Genomic DNA, 23,886 nt, shown 5'->3' with positions numbered 1-23,886 from the left:
TACAAGATTAATGGTGATCGTCATTGCCATTGTCACAAACTGAAACCTTCTATTCTTCTCCTGAGAATTTATATGATGGTTGGCCGTGAAAACACATGAAGTCTAAAAAAATGTAGGTACGGCCCACTTTTTTTGATGATCCAAACCGTTCATCTGTTTGGACGCAACGTAAATAGGTTGTGCCCCAAAAATCAGTTCCATAGGATGATCGTAACCCTCTGATCTGAACTGATCTGAATATGGAGATTTCCTAAAATCATTTATGAAATCTTCTACAGATCGGAGGGTTAGGATCATCCTATGGAACTGATTTTTGGGGCACAACCTATTTACATTGTGCCCAAACATATGAACGGTTTGGATCATCGAAAAAAGTGAGCCGTACCTACTTTTTTAGACTTCACGTGTTTTCACGGCCACCCATCATATAAATTCTCTCTTCTCCTAACCCCTCTTTTCCAACCCTAGACTCGACGTAAAAACTCTCTCTCTCTCTCCCCTCTCTCTCTCTCTCTCTCGATCTCAATCGGAGACCATGGTGATGGAGAGTTCCCTACCAGCTGCATCCGGATCCAACAAGGTCCGATGGGGAGAATTGGAAGAGGACGATGGGGAGGATCTGGACTTTCTGCTCCCGCCTCGGATGGTAATCGGACCCGACGAGAACAGAGTGAAGAAAGTGATAGAGTACAAGTTCAACGAGGACGGAAACAAGGTTAAGATCACAACCACCACACGCACTAGAAAGCTCGCCAAGGCCCGTCTCAGCAAGCGTGCGGTGGAGCGCCATGCCTGGCCCAAGTTTGGAGATGCCGCTCATGAGGATTCAAGCAGTAGGCTCACCATGATCTCTACTGAAGAGATTCTCCTTGAGAAACCTAGGGCTCCCGGTTTGCTCTCTCTCTTTATCTCTATTTTTATATCTAATTTTCTATTTTGGGTTTAGTTTTGATTTAATTTTTGTGCTTTCTTACGCCCTAGTACTCTTTTTCTGAGCTGTGAAACCTAATTGATTGAATATAGAGATCTATTTATTTCATATTTCTTATCTGAGGGGTAACTTATTCTCTAAAGAAAAAAGTGAAACCCTAACCCTTCTTTTCCTAACTGATAAAACCCTAATTGATAAAGAAAAAACCTCGTAATTCTCTACTTTCTTGGCGTTGAATTTAATCCCTAATTCTCTTATCTGAGTCGTAAATTCATTCTCTCAAAGAGAAGAGAATGCCTCTCTCTCTCTCTCTCTCTCTCTCTCTCTCTCTCTCTCTCATAAGTACTAACTCTAATTGATGGAATTATCCTAATTATATCTATGTTCGAGTGGTAAACCAAACTTAATTGCTAACAAAGAGCCCCAATTAATTATTATTTGACTGCTAAATCCCTGCTATAAAAAAAAATCTGATTATTGGGATGCAGTGCTGAGTCATGAGATTTAATGAAATGTGATGATGTTGTATGCTCAGAGAAAAGTTGAGAGCTCTGTGTTGGAGATTCGTAGATTTAGGTGCAAGTAGCGATTGGATAGATGTTAGAACTTATAATGGCTTTGAGTTTTGAGGGGACTTTCGTAGTGTGTGTGTGGGTGGGTGGGAGCACATGTGTGATTTGGTGAGATGGGAGAAGATGTGCTGTCTTGAGGAGAAGTGCACGGTGGGGAATAAAAACATGGCTTTTCCAAGGTGGATGGTTTGTCGATCGGTGACTAGGGTAAAAGGAGGAGACTCTGGCATGCAAGGAAATTAGTTGGGTGAAGGTGGAATTTATGAGTTGACTTGGGTTTAGTGTAGGACATATGGTCAAGTTCCTGGATGATGTGACTCAGAGAGGTCCTTTTGGACAACATTTGAAATTCTTATGATTTACTCATCTTCTTGAATCAATTCCCGAACTCTTCTCAAATCTGCTTCTTATTATTTCACTTGTGTCTTATTATTGCACAAGACCCAAAAATGGGGCGCCATGTATTATCATCCTTACATCACACTGATGTCAGAACTGAGTCCTAGAGAGCCCCCCTTATTGCGGAAATTGTTAGGCTGGTTGTTATGATGGTATTTAGTATTGTTTTTTACTTTTTGGGTAAAGTTTAAGAGGGCAATTGTAGACCCTACCAGTAAAAATAAATAAATTATTAGTTGTTTAGGGAGCATATATGTAAGCAGAACTAAAACTCAGCTCAACTCAACAAAGCCTTTGTCCCAAACTAGTTGGGGTTGGCTAAGTAAAACTAAAACTACAAGTAAAACTTCACAAGCATATTGGATTCATGAAGCAGGCACTGTTTTTGCCATAGGCGGATACACATACCAATTTAGATATTTAAGACCTTGCTCGAACGAGACAAACTGATGCATGCTTTCTGACTGGAGTGAGTTGAGTGAGTTCTTGATTTTGTAGGGCCAAAATCAGATGACTTGGGCTAGCCAATGATTGATCCGTGAGACATTAAACATTGGTGAAGGCTATAGGGCCTGCGTCCAGAGCATATGGCACAAGAGAGCATGTGTTGTAGTCAAGTTCTGCTGGAGGAATGGATAATAATATTGAAGAAAAAAGAAAATAATCTTGAATCTTTAGAAACTTCATGAATTCAGAGCCCTTTTCAGTGCCTTGCTAGTACTAACCTTGACAACTTTGCAAGCAGCTCATGTGATGGTCTTAAGATGGCCTGCCAATTCCTCCCAGGTTCTTTCTTAATTGAAGTTGATGCATAAACATGTGAAAATTGTTCAAAGAAAAATAATAGCACTTGCTAGTACCAAAAGGGCAAGCAAAGCACTATTTGATGTTTTCCCCAGTTTCTTTACCAACTCTCCAATGTTATAGATGTCATCAACATAATAAAAGTAATAGTCCTTGCTAGTTCCAGTTAGAATAAAGTCATCACTATAAACTTAAATGAGTGCAACACCTCTGTGGTTGCGCCTCACAAACACGGAGTTATATGATTTAGTCATTCGATAGCCATGCCTTCTTGCTTTACTCCATGTATGTCCTTTTGAGTTTGCACACAAATCTTCGTATAAGTTGGGTCATAACCCTATGGCCGTTTGGTACTTCCTTCTGATGTCCATGTATACATGCATTTTTTACATCCATTCGTGTCAGAGGCCGTCCAAAATGTCACCGGTGGAAATAATTAATTGCATAATGGCACTTTTCACAAGACAACATGTTCGATTTTTAGGAATTCAGGTCGAGCTTTAACCATAAAATTGGGTCGGGTTCCGGTTAATCCCAATTCATTTTTAGCAGAAGCTCAACCCCACCCAAACCAATTTGCACCCCTACTTCTTAGAAGTTTGATTCAAGTGTTGTGATGTTCATAATGTGTAGAGATGGAAAAATAAAGATGAACCATCTAGAGATGGAAAAATAAAGATAAAACATCTAATTTGTGTACCATTAAAAAACATGTGATTTGTGTTTCATGAAGAGTATACTATCTATGTGTGGCATATAATATCATCAATAAAGACCACAAAAAAGTGAGAATTAGACATAGAAGCAAGTGGGGTAGGACTATCTATGGGTGGCATATAAAATCATCAATAAAGACCACATAAAAGTGAGAATTAGACATAGAAGCAAGTGGGGTAGGACCCCTCACATTAGAATGAATTACTTCAAATATAAAAGTACATATATTATTATAAGAGTTAAACAAAGTATTAGAGTGCTTCCTGAGGTTACATCTATGATACAAACAATGGTTTAAGGTTTTTTATATGCAACTTTAATAAAAGACTGAGGCACTAATTTTTCAAGGACTCTTATTGTTCGTATGAGCAAGATGATGATTCTATATGACAATGATGGAGATGATCATGATGCAGATGCAACTTCAGCATATGACGTCAACAAAGATGCTCGAGCGGATGGATTAGGTAAAGAGTAGAGGTTGCCACGACGAATACTGTTAGTGAAGAGCTTCCTCGACTGTAGATCCTTCACAGACACACAGGAGGGTGCAAAAACAAATGAAACGGGAATTTAGATGTAAATTTAGAAACAAATAACAGCGGACATTGAAAGCTAGGGATAACCTGGATATCGAGAACAAGCAAGGCTGTAAAGAAAAAGGAATGACAATGCTGCCAATATGGGCGATGGGTAGAGAAGATCCATCTTTTAGAACAACACGTGAAGACCCAAAATATGGAACTAGGAACGAAATGTTACTCGTAGCGTCCGATAGATGGTGTATGACATCAAATCTATCACCCATGAAGCTTATGATGGAGGTGAGAGTGATATGTCTCACCTCTTATTATATGTGATACTCGTTGCAATGGACTGCTAATACTTTGAATCATATCAGTAATAGCATATAATGGTTGGTGTGATCACAAATCTGATGATGGTGGGTGGCAGTGTAGTACGGTATGGTTGGACATATCCTAGACTCTGAGGAGGGTCCGCAAACTACATGGGAAAAGGTGATGGTGATGGTGATTGTGTAGGCAAGACATTGGTAAGCCCCTCCTCATGTAGGGAAAGCGGGGTAGCTCCCAGGTTGAGGGTGTTGATACCCTGTGGATAAAACGGTTGTCCACCGTCATCTTCCTTGACCACATTCATGTCTGCACTTAGGCGATCTTTCGGCTGAATTTAGAACCGCAACTATTCCGGATGAGGGTAATGGGTTCACTGAAGACCTAGGAGATGGGCTGAATATAGAACCGCTAATATGCCTGATGAGGGTGATGGGTTCACTGAAGACCCAGGAGATGAAAATGTGGGTTCCGTTGTAGCAATAGGGTATGTAGCTTAGTGAAGGTTGGAAGCTCTTTTTTGTCTGAGAATAGACGCGGTGAAAACTTTATAGTCATATCCCAAACCAGTCAATGTTTAATAAAGTTTGTCACATTCATCTAGAGGTTGTTTGATGTCAACGAAATGGTCGAAGTGATTCTTCATCTTGAGTAGAAACCCATGCATGTATTGAGTACCCTTGTGGCAGTTTTGAATCTCATACTTGAGCAGTAAGATCCAGGCATCTTTGAGTACAAATTCTCAAGTGCCTTCCAGAGTTCTCTTGTCGAGGTAATGTTGTGAACCTGTGCAAGAACCTCTGGAGAAAGAGGGGAACTAATCTAGCCGATGACTAGTTGATACTTGGTGTGCCGTGTTTCATTTTTTACATAATTCTCCGAGGCATTTTCCTTCTTGTCAGCTTATTCTTCTTTAGATATCTGGAGGTATTATGAGCCCCTATAGATGGTTAAGAATGCCTCGAGAGCAATGGGAAGGATCTGTCCTTTATGGAGGAAATAATTATGGTCACACGTTGTGAAAGGACGAGAAAAGAGACAGCAGTTGAATTAAGGTAGATGAAATTCCCATAGGGGTTGATGGATGTTAGGAACTGATTTGTGAATGATCAAAGCAATGAAAGATGGAATGGGACTTTTACGTAGATGAATAGATGTCTGGAAGGGTGAATTGATAAAAATAGTGCTTTAGGGTTACAAAAAATTGGATATGTTTTATATGCTTCGTAATGGGAGGGTGGGTATGGTTCGTAAAGCATGATGAGTAACTTGTCGTTCATGAAAGGAAACAGTGATAAGAGTTCATGAGCTATGCACTACGTAAAGGAAGGTACTTATGTTTTTTCTATGTGGATCATGAAGGAATGTGATGGTTACCATTGAGATGAGAGGGAACTTGAATGATGCTCTAATACCATGTTAAAAACTATTTGGGGTATAGAGGAGAAGAAATTTGGGGTATAGAGGAGAAGAAAGGAGAAAGAACCCAATATCTAGGCTTGTTCTATTTACTCATTTATTATGAAGAGTGCCACATGATGGCTTAATATACTAAACCCTAAATAATAGAAACTACAAAGGATGCAGCTGATATAAAGTTACAAATTATGTTAGTGCCATGCGTGGTTTTAAATTTCTCCAAACTTTCTTCGAAATGACCAAAATGTTTTCATTTCCATTTCCATCGCCACAGAAGTGAAATCTCAATGATTCCTTCCACGTCATTATTTCCTCTTGAAATTTTCAAAATTCAACCGGAATGGTCAGAATGACTTAAAAATGGAAAGATGTTGTGATTTGCATTTTATTTCATTCCATTAATGTAGAGAATCATGTTTGGTAGGCATTATCGTTGAACTCACATAGAAGTAACCGTATTTTATGCATGGGATGTCAGATTGGCATGGGACTAATGATACCTTGTAACTCTGTGGTATTGACATAGAGCATTGTACTTTCTTATACTTCTTTACATTGTTCCAGACATGCGACTACGCATGTCACTAGGTGTTCGATGTGATTAAGCCATTATGGATGGCTTTCTTGATTATGTGATGGTCTCTAAGTATGTATTTGTGCGTATTCTAGCATTTCCCAAAGTTTCATCTTAAAATTTCCTCATTTGCATGTGTTTCCATACGTTTCCGTAATTTTACCTGATTTCCACCGAAACCGAAATGTTTCTGTTTCCGTGCATACCGAAACCGAAATTTAAAACCTTGGTGCAAGGCTGCTAGAAAATGTTTTAACAGATCTTGGAATACACTTTGGATTTAACAGATCTTGTCCATTACTTCCTTGGATTGTCCAATGGTGTGATTAAAGCAGGTAAAAAAAGAATTTTTGGTAGGTATTCTGCTTTCTTTCTTGGTGTTCGTGGAAATACATGTGTTTATCAACTTTATTATCATGGAAATACTTCAGTGCATTTTGCTTTATTCTGAACTTGTTGGGGTTAGGCTTTTGCAAGAAACTCTTTAGTTTCATTTTTCATCATTTTATTCGTTGCACTTGCTTATGTTGATACTGATAGTTACAATCTTGTTACTTAGATTTTGTACTGCTATAAATTTTTTTTCTATTCAGTAATAAACTAATTATTTATATTTGATTAATGAGAAATTGCCTGGGCCGAGGGATGCCCACTATGCTTTGCACGATGGCAATGACATCTTCCGGGGTGTTTTTTCTTTTTATTTAAATATTTCAGAAAAGAATTTGTTGCCTTTATCTGATGATTGTGGAACTGTTTCTTACTGTGGAATCCCGACTCAAGCAGTTTCTTGCTATTGTTGCTTGGGTATATACTGCATTGTTTTTTTGTTATCCGATCAAGGCTTCATTTCATTCAACTAAATCAAGCTGAGGTTCTTATATGTCATGATATAGAAGATTTGAATATAGTATGCAACTGAACTGCAGGAAGTAAAGCAGAAGAGACAAAGGTTGCAGGAGACCCCTTTGCTGCGCTTGGAAAAGGTGGTGCCGTTCTCATGGTGTGCAGGACTTGTGGTAAGAAGGGTGACCACTGGACATCAAAATGTCCTTACAAGGATCTCGCCCCACAAGCCGAAGGCTTCATTGACAAACCTCCTACATCTGAAACTCCTGCCCCTGCTTCTGGCACTAGCAAGGGAACCTATGTTCCTCCCGGAATGAGAGCAGGCGCCGAGAGAACGGGGACTGAGATGAGACGGAGAAATGAAGAGAACTCGGTTCGGGTCACCAATCTTTCTGAGGATACCCGTGAGCCTGATCTTCTCGAGTTGTTCCGAACATTTGGTGCTGTGAGTCGTGTTTATGTTGCCATTGATCAGAAGACTGGCATGAGCAGGGGCTTTGGTTTTGTCAATTTTGTCAACAAGGAAGATGCAGAGCGGGCTATTAACAAGCTCAATGGCTATGGCTATGACAATCTCATTCTCAGAGTGGAGTGGGCTACACCAAGAACAAACTAAGAGGTATTTTCTCAACGAGAATTAGATTATCAGCAGGGAATTGATTGGAGGCCATCTGAATTTGCTGGTAAACTTGTTATTTGTGTTATGCTTTGAACCATATACTGTTCAGACAATATTAGTTATTCTGATTTTCTAATGTGTTTTTTACATCATCAGCATTGTGTGAGATTTAGAAGACATGCATGTCTTTTTGGATCAGTTAGGTCATCTGTCAACTATGAAAAGTTTTTCATGATAAATTAGTTTCTCTAGTGGTGAGAGTGGGGTAGTGGGAGTGGGAGAAGCAGAGGGCTACGAGATCGACTGACTGAGGAGAGGCCGAGAGAGTAAGAAAAGACTTGAAAACATTGAAACAAAAAAAACTCTACCCAAAATATGATCAATTTTTCCTTGTGTTTTAGCCGTTTCTCACCCCACTACTCATTCTGACCCTCTCAAGTCTCTCTCACTCCTCTACTCATTCGTGCCCTCTCAAGTCTCTTCTCCCACCCGCACTGCCCATCTATCCCCACTCTGAGAAATTAATTTATCATGAAAAAAAATTCATGGTTGCCCGATATGACCTAAGACTTCCAAATTTAGGCAACCCAACTTAGGTTATGTAATTTGGCATGTAGTTTTAAGTGTTATCAACCTTTTATATAAAGTAGAAAAATGCTAAAAATTTTTTGGCAGTTAGGCTCTTTCCTAACATCCACTTTCTAGGCCCCAGATGTGCCACAAGGATGTGATCGGATTCATTGACTGACGAATAGAAGTCTTGTCCATTGCTGATGAACCCAGCTATTTTGGCATATTTGATAGGGAAATGTTATCAGCACTACTGTATTTTGATGATCGCACTCCTCACTTTATTAAAAGTACAGCATGGCCCACACCATACGATGATCCAAACCGTCTATTAGATGGGCCACAGCCTAAATAGGTTGTGCCCCCCCAAAAATCATTTCCATAGGTTGATCCTAACCCTCCGATCTGTAGAGGGACTAAATGTTAGAGGGGTCTAAAGATTGGAGGGTTAGGATCAACCTATGGAAATAATTTTTGGGGCACAACCTATTTAGGCTGTGGCCCATCTAATGGACGGTTTGGATCATCGTATGGTCTGCACCATACCGTACTTTTAATAAAGTGAGGAGTGCGATCATCAAAATATTGTAGTGCTGATAACATTTCCCTAAATATTGCTTTTGATGTTTTTCTCATTTATTTATTTTTTTTGCAAATTTATGAAGGGGTTCTTGGATCCATCGGATTTCGAGATATCTAGGTAAATGGCTAAGAACATGTAAACTTCTACAGCAACTTCTAGTTAACACATGAAAACGAGCTTTCTCTTTTCGCAATGCTGTATTTGTTGGCCATAATTAGTATTAAGATAAATCAAAAGTATCAATCAAGACACTATTTAATATCTAAAACATATCCATGGAGACCTAGATTACCTAATGCTAATCTAGGAAGGAGAAAATGAAAATAAAATAAAAGCACTTTACTTGCATTTGTATTTGCGAAGAGGAAGACCTCCATCCTTTCTTGTTGAATTGATTGAAGTATCATGGTGTTCTAGAGACAAATGGTAAAATTCAATATGCCGATGGCATGCCTGTTTTTTTTTTTGAAATGGCATGCCTGTTCGGCATGATATATCCTATTTTGGCCTATGTTATATTGCTTTTGGATTTTTTTCTCAATTTTTTTTTCTTTTGCAAATTTATGAAGGGGTTCTTAATACATGAACCATCGGATTTCGAGATGAATGGTTAAGTTCGTGTCAACTTCTACAGCAACTTCTAATGAACCTCAAAGGCTCAAACACATGAAGAGCTTGCCATTAATCGATATCTCCTGGCGCAACGAGGGTTTTGTTAGCCATAATTGGTATTAAGATAAATCAAAAGTATCAATCAAGACACTATTGAATATCGAAAACATATTCAAGTAGACTTGAGTACTTGTTGGTAAACCTAGATCACCTAATGCAAATATAGGAAGGGAAAAATGAGAAAAAAATAAATAAATTCACTTTCATTCCATTTGTATTTGAAAAGAGCAAGACTTCCATCCTAATCTTGGTGTATTGATTGAAATATCATGGTGGTCTAGAGACAAGTGCTACTTCAATATGCCGTTAATTTTTTTAATCTAGAGGATGCCGTGTCTGTTCGGCATGAGATATCCTATTCTGGCATATTTTATAGGGAAATGATTTCAGCCTCCACTCTTTTTATAAGATGTGTGATAGCATCTTATCTTTAGTATTTAGAGGGCTTGTAAATGTTTTTTGAGAACTGTGATATTCTTCTAACAGCCCTTTTTTGAGAACTGTAATATTTTTCTAATTTTTTTTGCAAAATTTATTAGGGAGATGATTTTTTCGCACCCCCTATAGGATAATACGTACCACTTTTAACGTGAATTGTGGGCAGACTTCAATGTTTTATTAATGGGTTGTTGATAGATGAACCATTGGATTTCGAGATGAACGGGTAAGATCATGTCAACTTCTAAGTTAATGAACCCTAAACATATGAACAGCTTGCTGGCGATCGAAATCTCTTGTTGCAAAGCGGGTTTTGTTGGCCATAATTGGTATTAAGATAAATTAAAAGTATCAACCAAGACACTATTGAATATCTAACATATTCATGGAGACTTGAATACTTGTTGGTAAACCTCGATTACCTAATGCTAATATAGGAAGGGGAAAATGAAAAAAAAAAATCACTTTACTTCCATTTGTATTTGAGAAGAGGAAGACTTCCATCCTTATCTTGGTGAATTGATTGAAATATCATGGTGTTCTAGAGACAAATGGCAAAATTCAATATCTTGGTGAATTGATTGAAATATCTCCTATTTTGGCCTATGTTATATTGCTTTTAATGTTTTTTTTTTCATTTTTTTTCTTTGCAAATTTATTAACGGGTTCTTAATACATGAACCATTGGATTTAGAGATGAATGGCTAAGATCATGTCAACTTCTACAGCAACTTCTAATGAACCCTAAACACATGAAGAGCTTGCCATCGATCGAAATCTCCTGGCGCAAAGCGGGTTTTGTTAGCCATAATCGGTATTAAGATAAATCAAAAGTATCAATCAAGACACTATTGAATATCTAAAACATATTCAAGGAGACTTGAGTACTTGTTGGTAAACCTAGATTACCTAATGCTAATATAAGAAGGGGAAAATGAAAACGAAAATGAAAAAATCACTTTCCTTCCATTTGTATTTGAGAAGTGGAAGACTTCCATCCTTATCTTGTTGAATTGATTGAAATATCATGGAGTTCTACAGACAAGTGGCACTTGAATATGTCGTTGATTTTTTAATCTTAACTAGGGGTGCAACTGGGGTCTACTTTTCGGAATTCGGGTTGATCTTTTACCTTAAAATTGGGTCGGGTTTGGTTAATTCCAATTCGTTTTTAACCAAAAGCTCAACCTTAACCGACCCAAGTTGCACCCCTAATCTTAAGGATGGAGTGTGTCTATTTTTCGGAATTCGGGTTGGGCTTTTACCTTAAAACTGGGTTGGGTTCGGGTTCGGGTTGATTCTAATTCATTTTTTACCAAACGCTCAACCTGACCGACCCAAGTTGCACCCCTTATCTTAAGGATGGAGTGTCTCTTCGGAATGATATATCCTATTTTGGCCTATGTTATATTGCTTTGGACGTTTTTCTCATTTTTTTGGCAAATTTATTAAGGGGTTCTTAATACATGAATCATCGGATTTCGAGATGAATGGATAAGATCATGTCAACTTCTACAGCAACTTCTAATGAACCCTAAACACATGAAGAGCTTGCCATCAATCAAAATCTCTTGGCGCAAAGCCGGTTTTGTTGGGCTCAAAATTAAGCCACGCTGATTATTGGACTAAACAATAATCAAAATTATTGAACTCACCTTGGGTTACCTTAAAAAACTGATTACTCGACTCAAAAAATAATCAAAATTGTGGCTTACCTTTGGCTAACCTATGGCATATGGCATATACAAGATGTTGATTCTGATCAAGGTTTGCAAATAAACTATAACGTTACCGCATAGATGTGTCACACTAACATCAAGGCCCTGTTCATTTAAGATAATGTCAACCGATTATGAGTGCCGAACCTATTATTAAATGCAAAACCATGTTTAAATTTGAATCCAACAATCTGTTTAGCACTCACAATCAGTTTTCATAATCTAAAACGAACAGGGCCTAAGCCAGGAAGGCTGCGATCAAGCTCACTGAAAAATGTGTGTTTTTTTTTTTGGAGCTCAGGAAATATGGGCCCATTTCTTACAATCCTAGGCAAGTTGATATGGAAAAAAAAATGTAATGTGGGCCATTATTTTTATGGAAATTAGATCACCACAGATCATGTTTTAATAATTGCACCGACCCAGCTTGTATTTTTTTTAAGGATCAATTACCAATGGGGGACAAAAATTAGGTGCAATTATCAACAGGACCCATGCTTTTCAGAAATTATTAACAAGGGACAAAATATGTCTTGTCATTAAATGCTGGACGAAAATGCCCTTTTCTAAGCAACACGTTTTGCTTTTCCACTTTTCCCTCTTCTCCCTTCTTTCCTTTTTTTTTTTTTTTTTTCACTTTTTCATTTTCAACTTTGTTTTTTCTACATTACCAGTCATCTTCTTCATCATTTAGCCACCATTGGAGGTGGGAAAACTCAAAATTTTGAAACGTGAGTTCATTCCAATCTATCTTTCAATATCTAGGTTTTATTTTTTATTTGTTTTAGGGTTTTGCATTAATCCTTCTCCCTTTCAATGGAGGATGAGGAAGATGAATCGTACGGTAGAAAGAAAAAAACGTGAAAATGAACGAGTGAAAAAAAACAGAAAGTAAAAACGTGTTCATAAGGGACTTGATAAGCCCATTCGGAATTTGATAACCCCATTTTGATACTGGATAACCCCAACCTCAGAGACTTGAAAACCCCCTTCCAAAACTCCAGTTTTTGGTCCAATAATCAGTTTCAGGGCTCACCATCTGTTGTCATAATCTCAAACAACAGGGCCTTAAACATATTCAAAATGAATAGGGCCAATGAACTATCTCACAATGGCCTGTAAGAGCCCATCTTTTATCCAAATGCTAGATCATTTTTAAAAAATTGGGCCCATATGAACTATCCCACAATGGCCTGTACATGATGATGATCCTGATCATGGTTCACAAATAAAGTATACCGATAAAATTACGTCAGGGCGGCAGAGGTCATTCTCACGAAAAAATGTTTTTATTTTTGTAGACGATCGATACCCAGTCAAACACGTTTTTGTTCCCCACATATACTGCTAAAAGACCCGTGACCTTGAAATTTCTACAATTCTACGTCTCGTTCTTCCTCAGAAAAAAAAAAAGAAAAAAAAGGGAGAATAGGGAAATGATACTCGCACTTTTCTAGTCAATTTGTTTTCAATTCCCGAAAGATTATCAACAGCCAATCCGAAATGTGTTTAGGTAAATGAGCAGCCCCACTGGCTATATCATAATAAGGAACTGCAGACATCTTTCCCTCATACAGTAATCTAATGGCAACCATCTCTCTCTTCTTCTTGTTTCTTCTGTCTGCAACTCCTTTGGCAATAGCTCAACAAAACCAAACCAACATAACCTTAGGCTCCTCTCTCTTCCCCACGGGAAACACCACTTCATGGCTCTCACCTTCAACCCATTTTGCCTTTGGATTCTACAAAGAAGGCAATGGCTTTGAAGTTGGAATATGGTTGGAGTCTGATCCAAACAAGACTGTGGTGTGGACGGCGAACCGAGACGACCCACCTGTTTCTGATAATGCTACATTGCTCTTGACTCGCGATGGTTGGCTTCTTCTCAAAAACCCAGGTGGCCCAGACAAAAACATCACTGGTGCAGATCAATCTGCTTCCTCGGCTTCATTGCTAGATTCCGGCAACTTTGTTCTCTACAATTCTAGTTCCACAGTCATCTGGGAAAGCTTTAGTTCTCCGACCGACACCATTTTAGGGGGTCAGCGTCTGTTAACCGAATATCGATTTCTTTCTAGCTTCTCGAATACTGACCACAAGACGGGACGGTTTCTGCTCAGAATGCAAAGCGATGGCAATCTCGTGTTATACCCTACATATAGCAATGCAATTGATGGAGATGATTATTGGGCTTCTAATACTGCACCTACAAGGCCCAATGTAACACTCATTCTCGACAACCTCGGCCAATTATACCTTGCTAATTCTAGCAATCTAAATATGAAGAGTTTGGGGAATGGCATCATGAGTTCTAGCAATGGAACAGATGTTGTTTACCGTGCAACACTCGACACAGACGGGAATTTCCGGCTGTATTCTCACATTTTCTCTGGCGATGGTAGCTCGAGTAAGTCGATCAGTTGGTCGGCCCTTTCAGATCAATGTTCAGCCAAAGGTTATTGTGGATTTAACAGCTACTGCACGAATACTCAACCTGACTGCATTTGTCTACCTGGTTTCAATTTTAGTGACCCAATTAATAAGTTTCAAGGTTGTGAGAGAAGCTTCCGGATCGAAGATTGTAACAGCAAGAAAGACGACGTAGCAAACTTCATTCAGACTCTGTATAGTAGTATTTCTTGGAGAGAAAACCCATACTATGTTGTACCATCCGATAGTGAAGAAGATTGCAGAAATGAGTGTCTAAGAGACTGTGAATGCGAGGTTGCGTGGTTCAGAAGGAATAGGTGCCAGAAATTTAGCCTTCCACTAACCTATGGGAAAAGAGATGAATCGACCAGCTTGATTACTTTTGTCAAAGTCGGCAATGAAAGTAGTACAATTCCAAGCCTGATCAATCCCTTCTCAAATGCAAACAACACAGGAACTTATCACACCAAAAAAGAGCTACGAATGGAGATTTTAATCATAGGTATAGTTCTCGCTACGTTCTCCATAGCCGTCTTTATAATCTCTGCTTTTCTTATCTACAGACACCGAGTTTACAGGTACAAAAAGCTGGAGGAAGCAAGGAATTTTAGTTTGACAGAGGAAATTGCTCTGCGGTTCTTCTCATATGAAGACCTACTCAAGGCAACAGATGGCTTCAAGGAAGAACTCGGGAGAGGCGCTTTTGGAACAGTTTATAAAGGCTCCTTATCCATTGGTGGCAGAGCCATCGCTGTAAAGAGACTGGAGAAAGTGATCGAAGAAGGGGAAAGAGAGTTTCGAGCAGAGACGAGAGCAATAGGAAGAACCCATCACAGGAACTTGGTCCGATTGCTAGGCTTCTGTGACGAAGGCTCTCATAGGCTTCTAGTTTATGAGTACATGTGCAATGGCTCACTTGCAAATCTCATCTTCAAGGCCCAAATACGCCCAGATTGGAATGAAAGGGTGAGAATTGCAATAGATGTGGCTCGAGGGATTCTCTATCTACACGAAGACTGTGAGCCTCATATCATCCATTGTGATATAAAGCCTCAAAACATACTCATGGATGATTCCTGGACTGCAAAGATATCAGATTTCGGGCTGGCGAAGCTGTTGATGCCAAATCAAACGAGAACATTTACCCAAATAAGAGGTACAAGGGGTTACGTGGCGCCCGAATGGCACAGAAACAAACCTATATCTGTGAAAGCGGATGTCTACAGCTTTGGGATTGTGTTGTTGGAGATTGTCTTTTGTAGGAGGAATGTGGAGTTAGATTTTGCAGATGACGAGATTGTTTTATCTGAATGCGTGTATAGTTCCTTTTTCGATGGAGAGTTGGACAAGCTCTTGGGCGGTGAAGTGGTGGAGAAGGCAACATTGGAGAGGATGGTGACGGTGGGATTGTGGTGTATTCAAGACGAACCCCATCTTCGCCCTTCTATGAAAACTGTGATTTTGATGTTGGAAGGGATTAAGGATGTACCAATTCTTCCCTCTCCAACTGTAAGTAGTTATTGATACGCATGTATTACGTTATTTTATTTAAGAGAATATCTTGTGTTCTTGTACTATCATTAGTTTATTTAAGAGATTTTCTTGTGTTAATGTAAAGGGAAAAGTGCTGAAAAACCCCTACATCAATACGTAAGAAGAAGAATCCCCAAAAAACTTCTTAATCACCTATACTACAATCGTGTGCCTTAAATAACTTTGAAACATTGTCTTTATTGATTATACCTTTAATTATAGATAAAGTTTACTTTTGGTTAGAAGGTTATGGATAATATCGGTGCTACACAAGTGAATAAAACTATGAATAATATAAAATGCAGAGATTTCTGGAATTGCGCCTTGCATTCCTCGACGGTAAAGAAAAACCACAAACAGATGAATGTTGGTTGTTGAAAACATCTGTTCGTGGTGAATAATGTTTTTGTAAGAAAATACCATCATCCAATGTGAAATATGGTTTACAAATGTCAGAATTCTCAGCTCCAACTGTTGGCAAATCAGATTATCCATTACTTAAGAATTGTCAGCAAAGATTGAATTTACTAAACATCTTTTTAGTTCCAAGCTGAAAGATTTGCAGCCTTTCCTTGGCAGCACAAGGAGCTAAGCTAAATGCTGACAGATAAATTCGTCATTGCATCTGGAAACTAGTACTCTTTACAGGGCAATGTCAACCAAAACTGGTTGGAAGTTGGGGGTTTTGATATTGATGATGATGGAGTTTCTGATAAAACTGTCACTTTGTCTACTTGCACATTGTTGTCTCCCCTCCTCACTAGTTCAACTACAACCCAAGGGAATTGTTCATCTCTTTTGTTTCCTACTCCAACCCCGATCACATCTTTTCTTTATTGTGTTTTATTCTCTAAATGATTGAATTGCCATGCTTAATTAAAAGAACATTCTCTAACAAAGCAAATAAATATTCTGAAAAAAAAGGTTACATTTTTAGACAGTTTTCAGATAATATCTATTAGCTTAAAGGATTTCCATCATATCTGAACAGATTATTATCAAATAAAGTTATTTGCAGATGTACCTCAACACTTGCAATTCCCTCAAGGACCTGAACTTATAGATCGCTGACACCCTCTTGGTCCTACACCTTGAAGGAAAAAAATCAATAGGATAAATCGATATAAACGAAATGAATATTTTAAAAAGGGATAAAGGTTACACCTGTAGAGCCTTTGTCACAGTAGAGACAGCTGATTCACTCATTGTTCCTTCTGCATTAACATTTGAGAGAGGAAGATCGATAAAGATAAACTAAATAATATCATAATTGCATCTGCAGTTGTTAAATACTTAAAAATGAAAACACCTATACTAAAAATGATATTAAATACTTAGAAAAGAAAACAGATATAATATACAAGGATGAACAGCTTCCAAAACATAATAGAAATGAAAGAGAAGGGACTTCGAGACCAGTTCCCCTTAAGAGATCATTTAGATCACTCATAACAATATGATTACATGTTATCACTCAAACCACATCATCAAAAGGATGGATAGCTTTGGAGTGAAACTTAAACACATGCATGCCTAACAAAGATAATGAGGAACAAAATAAAAGAGTGATTGGAGAGTTTAAAAAGTCCCAAACACTTGAAAGAAATAAGCCCAATTAAAATATCAATCAAAAGTTCTCTAATACCCAATCTTGAAAACCAATTCTTTGTAGAGCTGGGGAACCGACCAAAATATCCTTAATCAAGTTTAATAAAAAGAATCCATGGAAGCAGATAATTGGTAATCTATCCAATTTTTATTGACATAGATCGCCTCAATCACAATCACGGCTTTGAATCTCAGGGAACTGTCTCTCGGACAACACAGAATTGGTCTGTTCCTGGCAATTGGAACAAATCTAACCTTACAAAATTGTCGTTATTTTGGTAAACTTATTTTGCATGCAATTTTTTTTACTGAAATAGAAGCTTTTCCCTGTTTTCAATGAAAATTACAAAGCTACTAAACCCTGGATTTTCTTTCCATAATTTTCTTTACCTACATCCGAACACCCCTGAATGAATCAGGTGGGTGCCATCATTTCCAGAATAAAAAAATTCCATATTTTCTAGGGATGTTTCAACCCTTCTGGACCTTTGGGATTTTTTCCAATATCCAGGGGATTTGCTAGCGTCCATCGCAGAAGGCATTTCCCTGATGGCCTGTTGCATCTGAGAGCAGCCACCACAGTAATGAAGACAAAAACTGCTGAAGAGTGAGCCTTTGTGGCTGCCCTCACATGCAACAGCCCGTCCACGAAATGCATTCTGCGATGGACGCTAGCAAATCCTTTCCATATAGTTCTGATGAATATGGTGTGGGAAAGTTACTCTTCCTACAATGCAACTAATGAAGACCAACACAAGGCCAAGGGGTTTCAAATTAATCTCCATGGTAAAACCTCATTGTTTTAAGAGATATTACATTGGGGGTGCCGATGCAACCATGTAAGCTCGCTGTTTCTAGCAACATATCTTTGTTGCTTTAATGAGCATCAAATGAGAATAAGTGAGACTCAGTTATTCCATTTTTTACCCCACCTGTGATTTGAGTTCAGCCCATTGGGCTATTCCCCATGGGTATAACAAACCAGTGTTTATCTTATCCTTGGAAAGACTTAGGCTTGAACAGCTTATCCATGGATTTGTATGCCCATGGTGAACAACCCTTTAGAGAACCCCCGCTAAGACCTGCAGAAGAAACCCCCGTTTACAAAATTCCATTCCAAGGCTTTGGGTCAAGCCCAAAAACCTACCCAGGCAAGTGCTTAGACTTTGGAAGACAATTTGACTACCCAGCCCAATGATGACGCCGGTAGCAATTTGGGCAACTCAACAGTGGGGAGAGCTTCTGCAAAACCCTTAAGGGCCGTTTGGATACGTGGATTTTAGAATCAAAGTTTTAGTTTCAAAATAGTGTAAAAGGTCATGATCAAGCTGCTGGTATGCTGTCCTGGCAGCGTTTCTTGGATTTTAAGTAAGAAAACCAGGTTTTAACCTGGAAACATGGGACGATCGCCAGCTCTCTTGCTGTCAGAAAGAAGGTCTAGAAATCAGAAAACGACAGCTGCTCTCTTTCTTCTCTGGTCTCCCAAGTCCCAACTACAATTTTGAGGAAATCCAGGATTCTAAAATACGCTTATCCAAACGGCCCCTTAAGGTTGATATGAATATGTTATCATGTTTCTTTCCGTCTCGGAATCTCCAAACATGCATCAGTACAATTGAAATAAAAATAAAAATAACGTAAAAGAAGGAAGTGGAAACAAATGAAACCTCTCTTTCAATAAGCAAATTTCCAAACTGCATTTCATCAAAAAATAAAAGAAAAGGTCAAATGTTCTGTGAGAAAATCAAGACTAATTTGTATCCATGAACAAATTTCTCCATATAATTCTCTAAATCTTCTAAAGAAATATTTCTAAAATGCCAACCTTCCAAGGTAAGCACTTCTACATCGAGCTCCTTAATGACGGCTGCCCATCGAAGTTGCATTAAAACGCTCCCTGTTTGAGCCCCATAACAGTGTCAATGTTCATCGGAAATCAATTTCCACCCTGTTCGAATCAATATACAATAAAAATGATTAACTAGCCTATTTTCCAAACCTTCTCTTTAGTGTAGTAGTGCCACGGCCAACCCGTAATGGTTTGAAACTGCAGGTCACTGAGGGGTCACACTTGAGAAAGAAAATCAAAGAATCCATTTCCCCCTCAAGAAAAGTTGCAACAGCTTCCACTCCACAGATGGTTGCAAAGTTGGCGACTGAGGTGAAGCCACACTTCGTTCAGCATAATGCAAATTACCCAACAAGGGTTGTAGAAATCTGCAATTCTCCCACACCTTATATATCGATCAATCTTCAAAAAAGCAATAAAGAAAAAGAAAAAGTGACCCACATTCCAAACGTCCTCGATAAATACAATTCCAACGTCCTGACCCATCAGGCCAGCTCAAAATGAAAGGCAACTACTTCAGCAATACTCTCCTTATCTTCCTTAGGTATACAGCGAATGACCAAATGGCGAGCCCAGCTGAGATATAAAGCAAAACAACACCAGAAGCACCTAGAATGCCTGGCCCCATTAGACTGCATTCCACGGATAAAAAAGAGCAAATGATTAAAAGTTTTTCCAACATCCCTGCTGGAAAAAAAAACTGATCAGGAAAGATATGTGAACAGCAAGGAAGATGATGACGAACCTGCTATCTCTGGCAGCCAGAAGGATAGTTAGTGCCGTCATTTGTGTTGCTGTTTTCCATTTCCCCAACTTGTTTACAGCAACGGACTACCAATAATAGTCAACGGTCAGTCGATAATATGTAAATTTCAACTAAAACTTTACAAATGCTTGCAACAAAATTGTGTAATATGTGCATGTTCATGGGCTCCGGCAATGGGACCCATACTGCGTTACAGGAGAGGGGTGTTGGGCATGGTTGTCCGATCGTGGACGCCAACAGATGCAGACATATTGCTCAATTTTGTCCTCTGGCACAGATTGCTATCATTCATCCTAGAACTTTTATGAACAAGAGAGTCATCACAGAAAGATATACAAGGCATGAGTAGGAAAAGAAACCTGAAGAACTTTACTATTCTGAGATGCAGCCCATCCCCACACTGCTGACATTGTTATCTATAAAAGAAAATGCAAATAGTGGAATTACTTTACAGGAAAAAACAACTTAACATAAACACAATCTTAGTAGAAAACGTAAAAAGTAAAATACTAAAATTATATCCTCAATGTAGAATTTATGGAATCCAATTTGCTTTTCATAAGTTCCCATGTTACTTGACAGAAGGCTTTCTGCTTTTTAATATAGTAGCTATTTTCAAATGTCACACTAAAATTCCTACGATAGAGGTGTGCAAGCTTCCTTGCATAAACAAGAAAGTTCACTGTTAATGATGAAAGAAATCAAGAACGAATTGATGAAAAAACCAAAATATGGTTCACTTTACTCCGACTATCAAAAACATGCTTTTTAATATAGTAATAAGAATTCATAGATTTATTGTGACTCGTTGTCCTTGTCAAAAGCACTTATTTTACAACTTATTTGGGAAATAAGAGCCAATATTTGCTGATAGATGCAATTATATATGATTTAAAGTGAAGCCAAAGAAAATTTTGCTTCTAGTTTATGAGTACATGGGCAATGGCTCACTTGCAAATCTCATCTTCAATGAGCAAATACGCCCAGATTGGAACGAAAGGGTGAGAATTGCAATAGATGTGGCTCGAGGGATTCTCTATCTACATGAAGACTGCGAGCCTCATATCATCCATTGTGATATAAAGCCTCAAAACATACTCATGGATGATTCCTGGACTGCAAAGATATCGGATTTCGGGCTGGCGAAGCTGTTGATGCCAAATCAAACGAGAACCTTTACCCAAATAAGAGGGACAAGGGGTTACGTGGCATCCGAATGGCACAGTAACAAACCTATATCTGTGAAAGCGGATGTCTACAGCTTTGGGATATGTTGTTGGAGATTGTCTTTTGTAGGAGGAATGTGGAGTTAGATTTTGCAGATGACGAGATTGTTTTATCTGAATGGGTGTATAGTTGCTTTTTGGATGGAGAGTTGGGTAAGCTCTTGGGCGGTGAAGTGGTGGACAAGGCAACATTGGAGAGGATGGTCAAGGTGGGATTGTGGTGTATTCAAGACGAACCCCATCTTTGCCCTCCTATGAAAACTGTGATTTTGATGTTGGAAGGGATTAAGGATGTACCAATTCTTCCACCTCCATCCTTTTCTGTAAGTAGTTATTGATATGCATGTATTACGTTGTTTATTTTAGAGTATAACTTCTATTCTGTTTTTTTTTTTTTTTTTTTGAATGGTAAGAATAACTTGTGTTCTTGTACTACCTTTAGTTTATTTAAGAGAATATCTTGTGTTAAAGGGAAAACTACTAAAAATCCCATGCATCAAAGCGTGTATACAAGAACCCCCAAAAATTTCTTAATTACCTATACTACAATCTCGTGCCTTAAATAACTTTGAAATTTTTGTTTATTGATTATAACCTTAATTATGGATAAAGTTTACGTTTGGTGATAAGATTATGGATAATATTGGTGCTACACAAGTGAATAAAATTAAAATAAAAAAGTTATTGGTGCTACACAAGTGAATAAAATTGTGAATAATATAAAAAGAACAGAAAGCAGCTTGCATCCTCTTAAAAGACAGTAAGAAAAAAACCCCAAACAGATGAATGGGGGTTGTTGAAAACATCTGTTCATGTTTTATTAATGGTTTTGTAAGAAAATAACAACATCCAATGTCAAATATGGTTTAAAAAAGTCAGAATTCTCAGCTCCAACTGGTGGCAAATCAGATTATCCATTACTTAAACAAATTGTCAGCAAAGACTGAATCTATAAAACTGCCTTAAAGGCATTTTAGTCTTTTTACCATACAGCACGCAATTTCCACGTGATTTCAGAATTAGCCGTCTCAGAAATAAAAGGCCAGGGTCAAATGTCGTTTACGAATTTAAGAGAAGGTATCTGTTTTTGTAGTCAAACGCATTTTTGTTCCTCCCACGCAAAGAAGTTTTTATATGGTATAAGCTCACATAGAGTTTTGATATTATTATCCGGTGTAAGCCCATATTTGGTCTATTGAGGAACGGCATATTATGAACACCTCTATAAATCGGATGGTTGGAATCATCCTATGGAAATAATTTTTGGTGCACAATCTATTTATGTTATAGCCCATCAAATGGACGGTTTGGATCATCCTATGTGTTTTGGGTTTAGGGAATAATACGGCTTATCAGATTTCTGTTGAGGAACAGACACAACAAACAAAAAGAGGTTTTAGTGCTAAAGGACCCGCCACGTTGAAGTTTCCAAAGTCTCCTTCTTCCAAGCACAAAAAGGAGGGAATCGGTATACTCGCACTCCCTTCAATAGAGTTTTCTAATCAATTTGTTTCAAACCCTGAAAGATAATCAACAGTCCAAAACGTGTTTAGAAAAAATGAGCAGTCCCACTGTCTTTTTTTTTAATGGTAATGGAATTAAATTAATAATGAAAGAGAAGGGGAAGAGCCCGGCAATCCGAGATGATCAAGACCTTACAAACCAAAAAGAAAAAGAAGAAGAAGAACAAAGTAACATAAACGAACAACACATGAGCAGTCCCAATATCGATATAAAGAATAGCAGATATCATTTCCCAAGTAAAATACAGAGTTGGCTTCTCTTTCTCGCACTCAGTGATCTAATGGCAGCCATCCCTCTCTTCTTGTTTTTTCTGTCCACAACTCCTTTGGCAATAGCTCAACCAAACCAAACCAAACCAACCTAAGCTTAGACTCTTCTCTCTTCCCCACGAGAAACCCCACTTCATGGTTCTCACCTTCAAACCTTTTTGCCTTTGGCTTCTATTGCAGTTGGAATATGGTTGGAGGCTGATCCAAACAAGACAGTGGTACGGACAGCAAACCGAGACGACCCACCTGTTTCTGAAAATGCTACATTACTGTTAACTCATGATGGTCAGCTTCTTCTCAAAACCCTGGGTGGCCCAGATAAAAGCATCACTGGTGCAGATCAATCTGCTTCCTCGGCTTCATTGCTTGATTCAGGCAATTTTGTTCTCTACAATTCCAATTCCACGATTATCTGGGAGAGCGTTAGTTCTCCCACCTACACCCTTTTAGGGGGTCAGCGTCTGTTCAACAATAATCAGTTGCTTTCTAGCTTCTCAGATACAGACCACAAGACGGGACGTTTTGGCCTCCCAATGCAAAGTGATGTAATCTTGTGTCATACTCATACCCTACATATAGCATTCCAACTGCCTCAGATGCTTATTGGAATTCTGGTACTTTTGGTAACAGACCCAATATAACACTCATCCTCGACAACCTTGGCCAATTATACCTGGCTAATTCTAGCGATGCCAATGTAAAGAGCCTGGGGAATGGCACCAGTTCTAGCAATGGAATAATTGTTGTTTACCATGCAACACTTGACACGGACGGGAATTTCCGCTTGTATTCTCACATTTTCGGGGAGGACGGTAGCTCGACTACGTCAATCAATTGGGAGGCCCTTTCAGATAAATGTTTAGTCAAAGGTTCTTGCGGATATAACAGCTACTACACTTTTATTGATACTCATCGTGATTTCATTTGTCTACCTGGTTTCAATTTTAGTGACCCAATTCATA

At 38.5% G+C, this 23,886-nt stretch overlaps 2 protein-coding genes and 2 long non-coding RNA genes across 4 annotated transcripts in view; 2 read left to right on the top strand and 2 right to left on the bottom strand.

The window, feature by feature from the left end:
* The first annotated feature begins 512 nt into the window (after positions 1-512).
* LOC143879362 (uncharacterized) lies at positions 513-7,874 on the top strand. The gene is made up of 2 exons (XM_077381721.1): positions 513-890; positions 7,200-7,874. Exons 1-2 carry the CDS (start codon positions 536-538, stop codon positions 7,733-7,735), a joined length of 891 nt encoding a protein of 296 aa, XP_077237836.1. The 5' UTR covers positions 513-535; the 3' UTR covers positions 7,736-7,874.
* Positions 7,875-13,156: 5,282 nt separating this feature from the next.
* LOC143879361 (G-type lectin S-receptor-like serine/threonine-protein kinase LECRK4) overlaps positions 13,157-23,886 on the top strand; it is a 59,005-nt gene continuing 48,275 nt past the window's right edge. The window contains exon 1 of the mRNA XM_077381720.1: positions 13,157-15,658. Coding sequence (XP_077237835.1) covers positions 13,304-15,658 — 2,355 coding nt within the window. The 5' untranslated portion in view covers positions 13,157-13,303. The remainder of the gene's footprint in view (positions 15,659-23,886) is intronic.
* LOC143879368 (uncharacterized) lies at positions 13,935-17,417 on the bottom strand. The gene is made up of 3 exons (XR_013251216.1): positions 17,328-17,417; positions 16,707-16,896; positions 13,935-14,231 (listed from the first exon to the last, which is right to left on the bottom strand). It is a non-coding gene; the product is annotated as an uncharacterized LOC143879368 (long non-coding RNA).
* Positions 19,216-19,681, bottom strand: LOC143879369 (uncharacterized). Its single transcript, XR_013251217.1, has 2 exons — positions 19,622-19,681; positions 19,216-19,507 (listed from the first exon to the last, which is right to left on the bottom strand). It is a non-coding gene; the product is annotated as an uncharacterized LOC143879369 (long non-coding RNA).

The sequence above is a fragment of the Tasmannia lanceolata genome, unplaced genomic scaffold (assembly GCF_043159265.1).
Source record: "Tasmannia lanceolata isolate RefF3 unplaced genomic scaffold, GAP_Taslan_0.1 ptg000006l, whole genome shotgun sequence".
NCBI lineage: Eukaryota > Viridiplantae > Streptophyta > Magnoliopsida > Canellales > Winteraceae > Tasmannia > Tasmannia lanceolata.
This window is presented reverse-complemented; position numbering and strand designations above follow the sequence as displayed.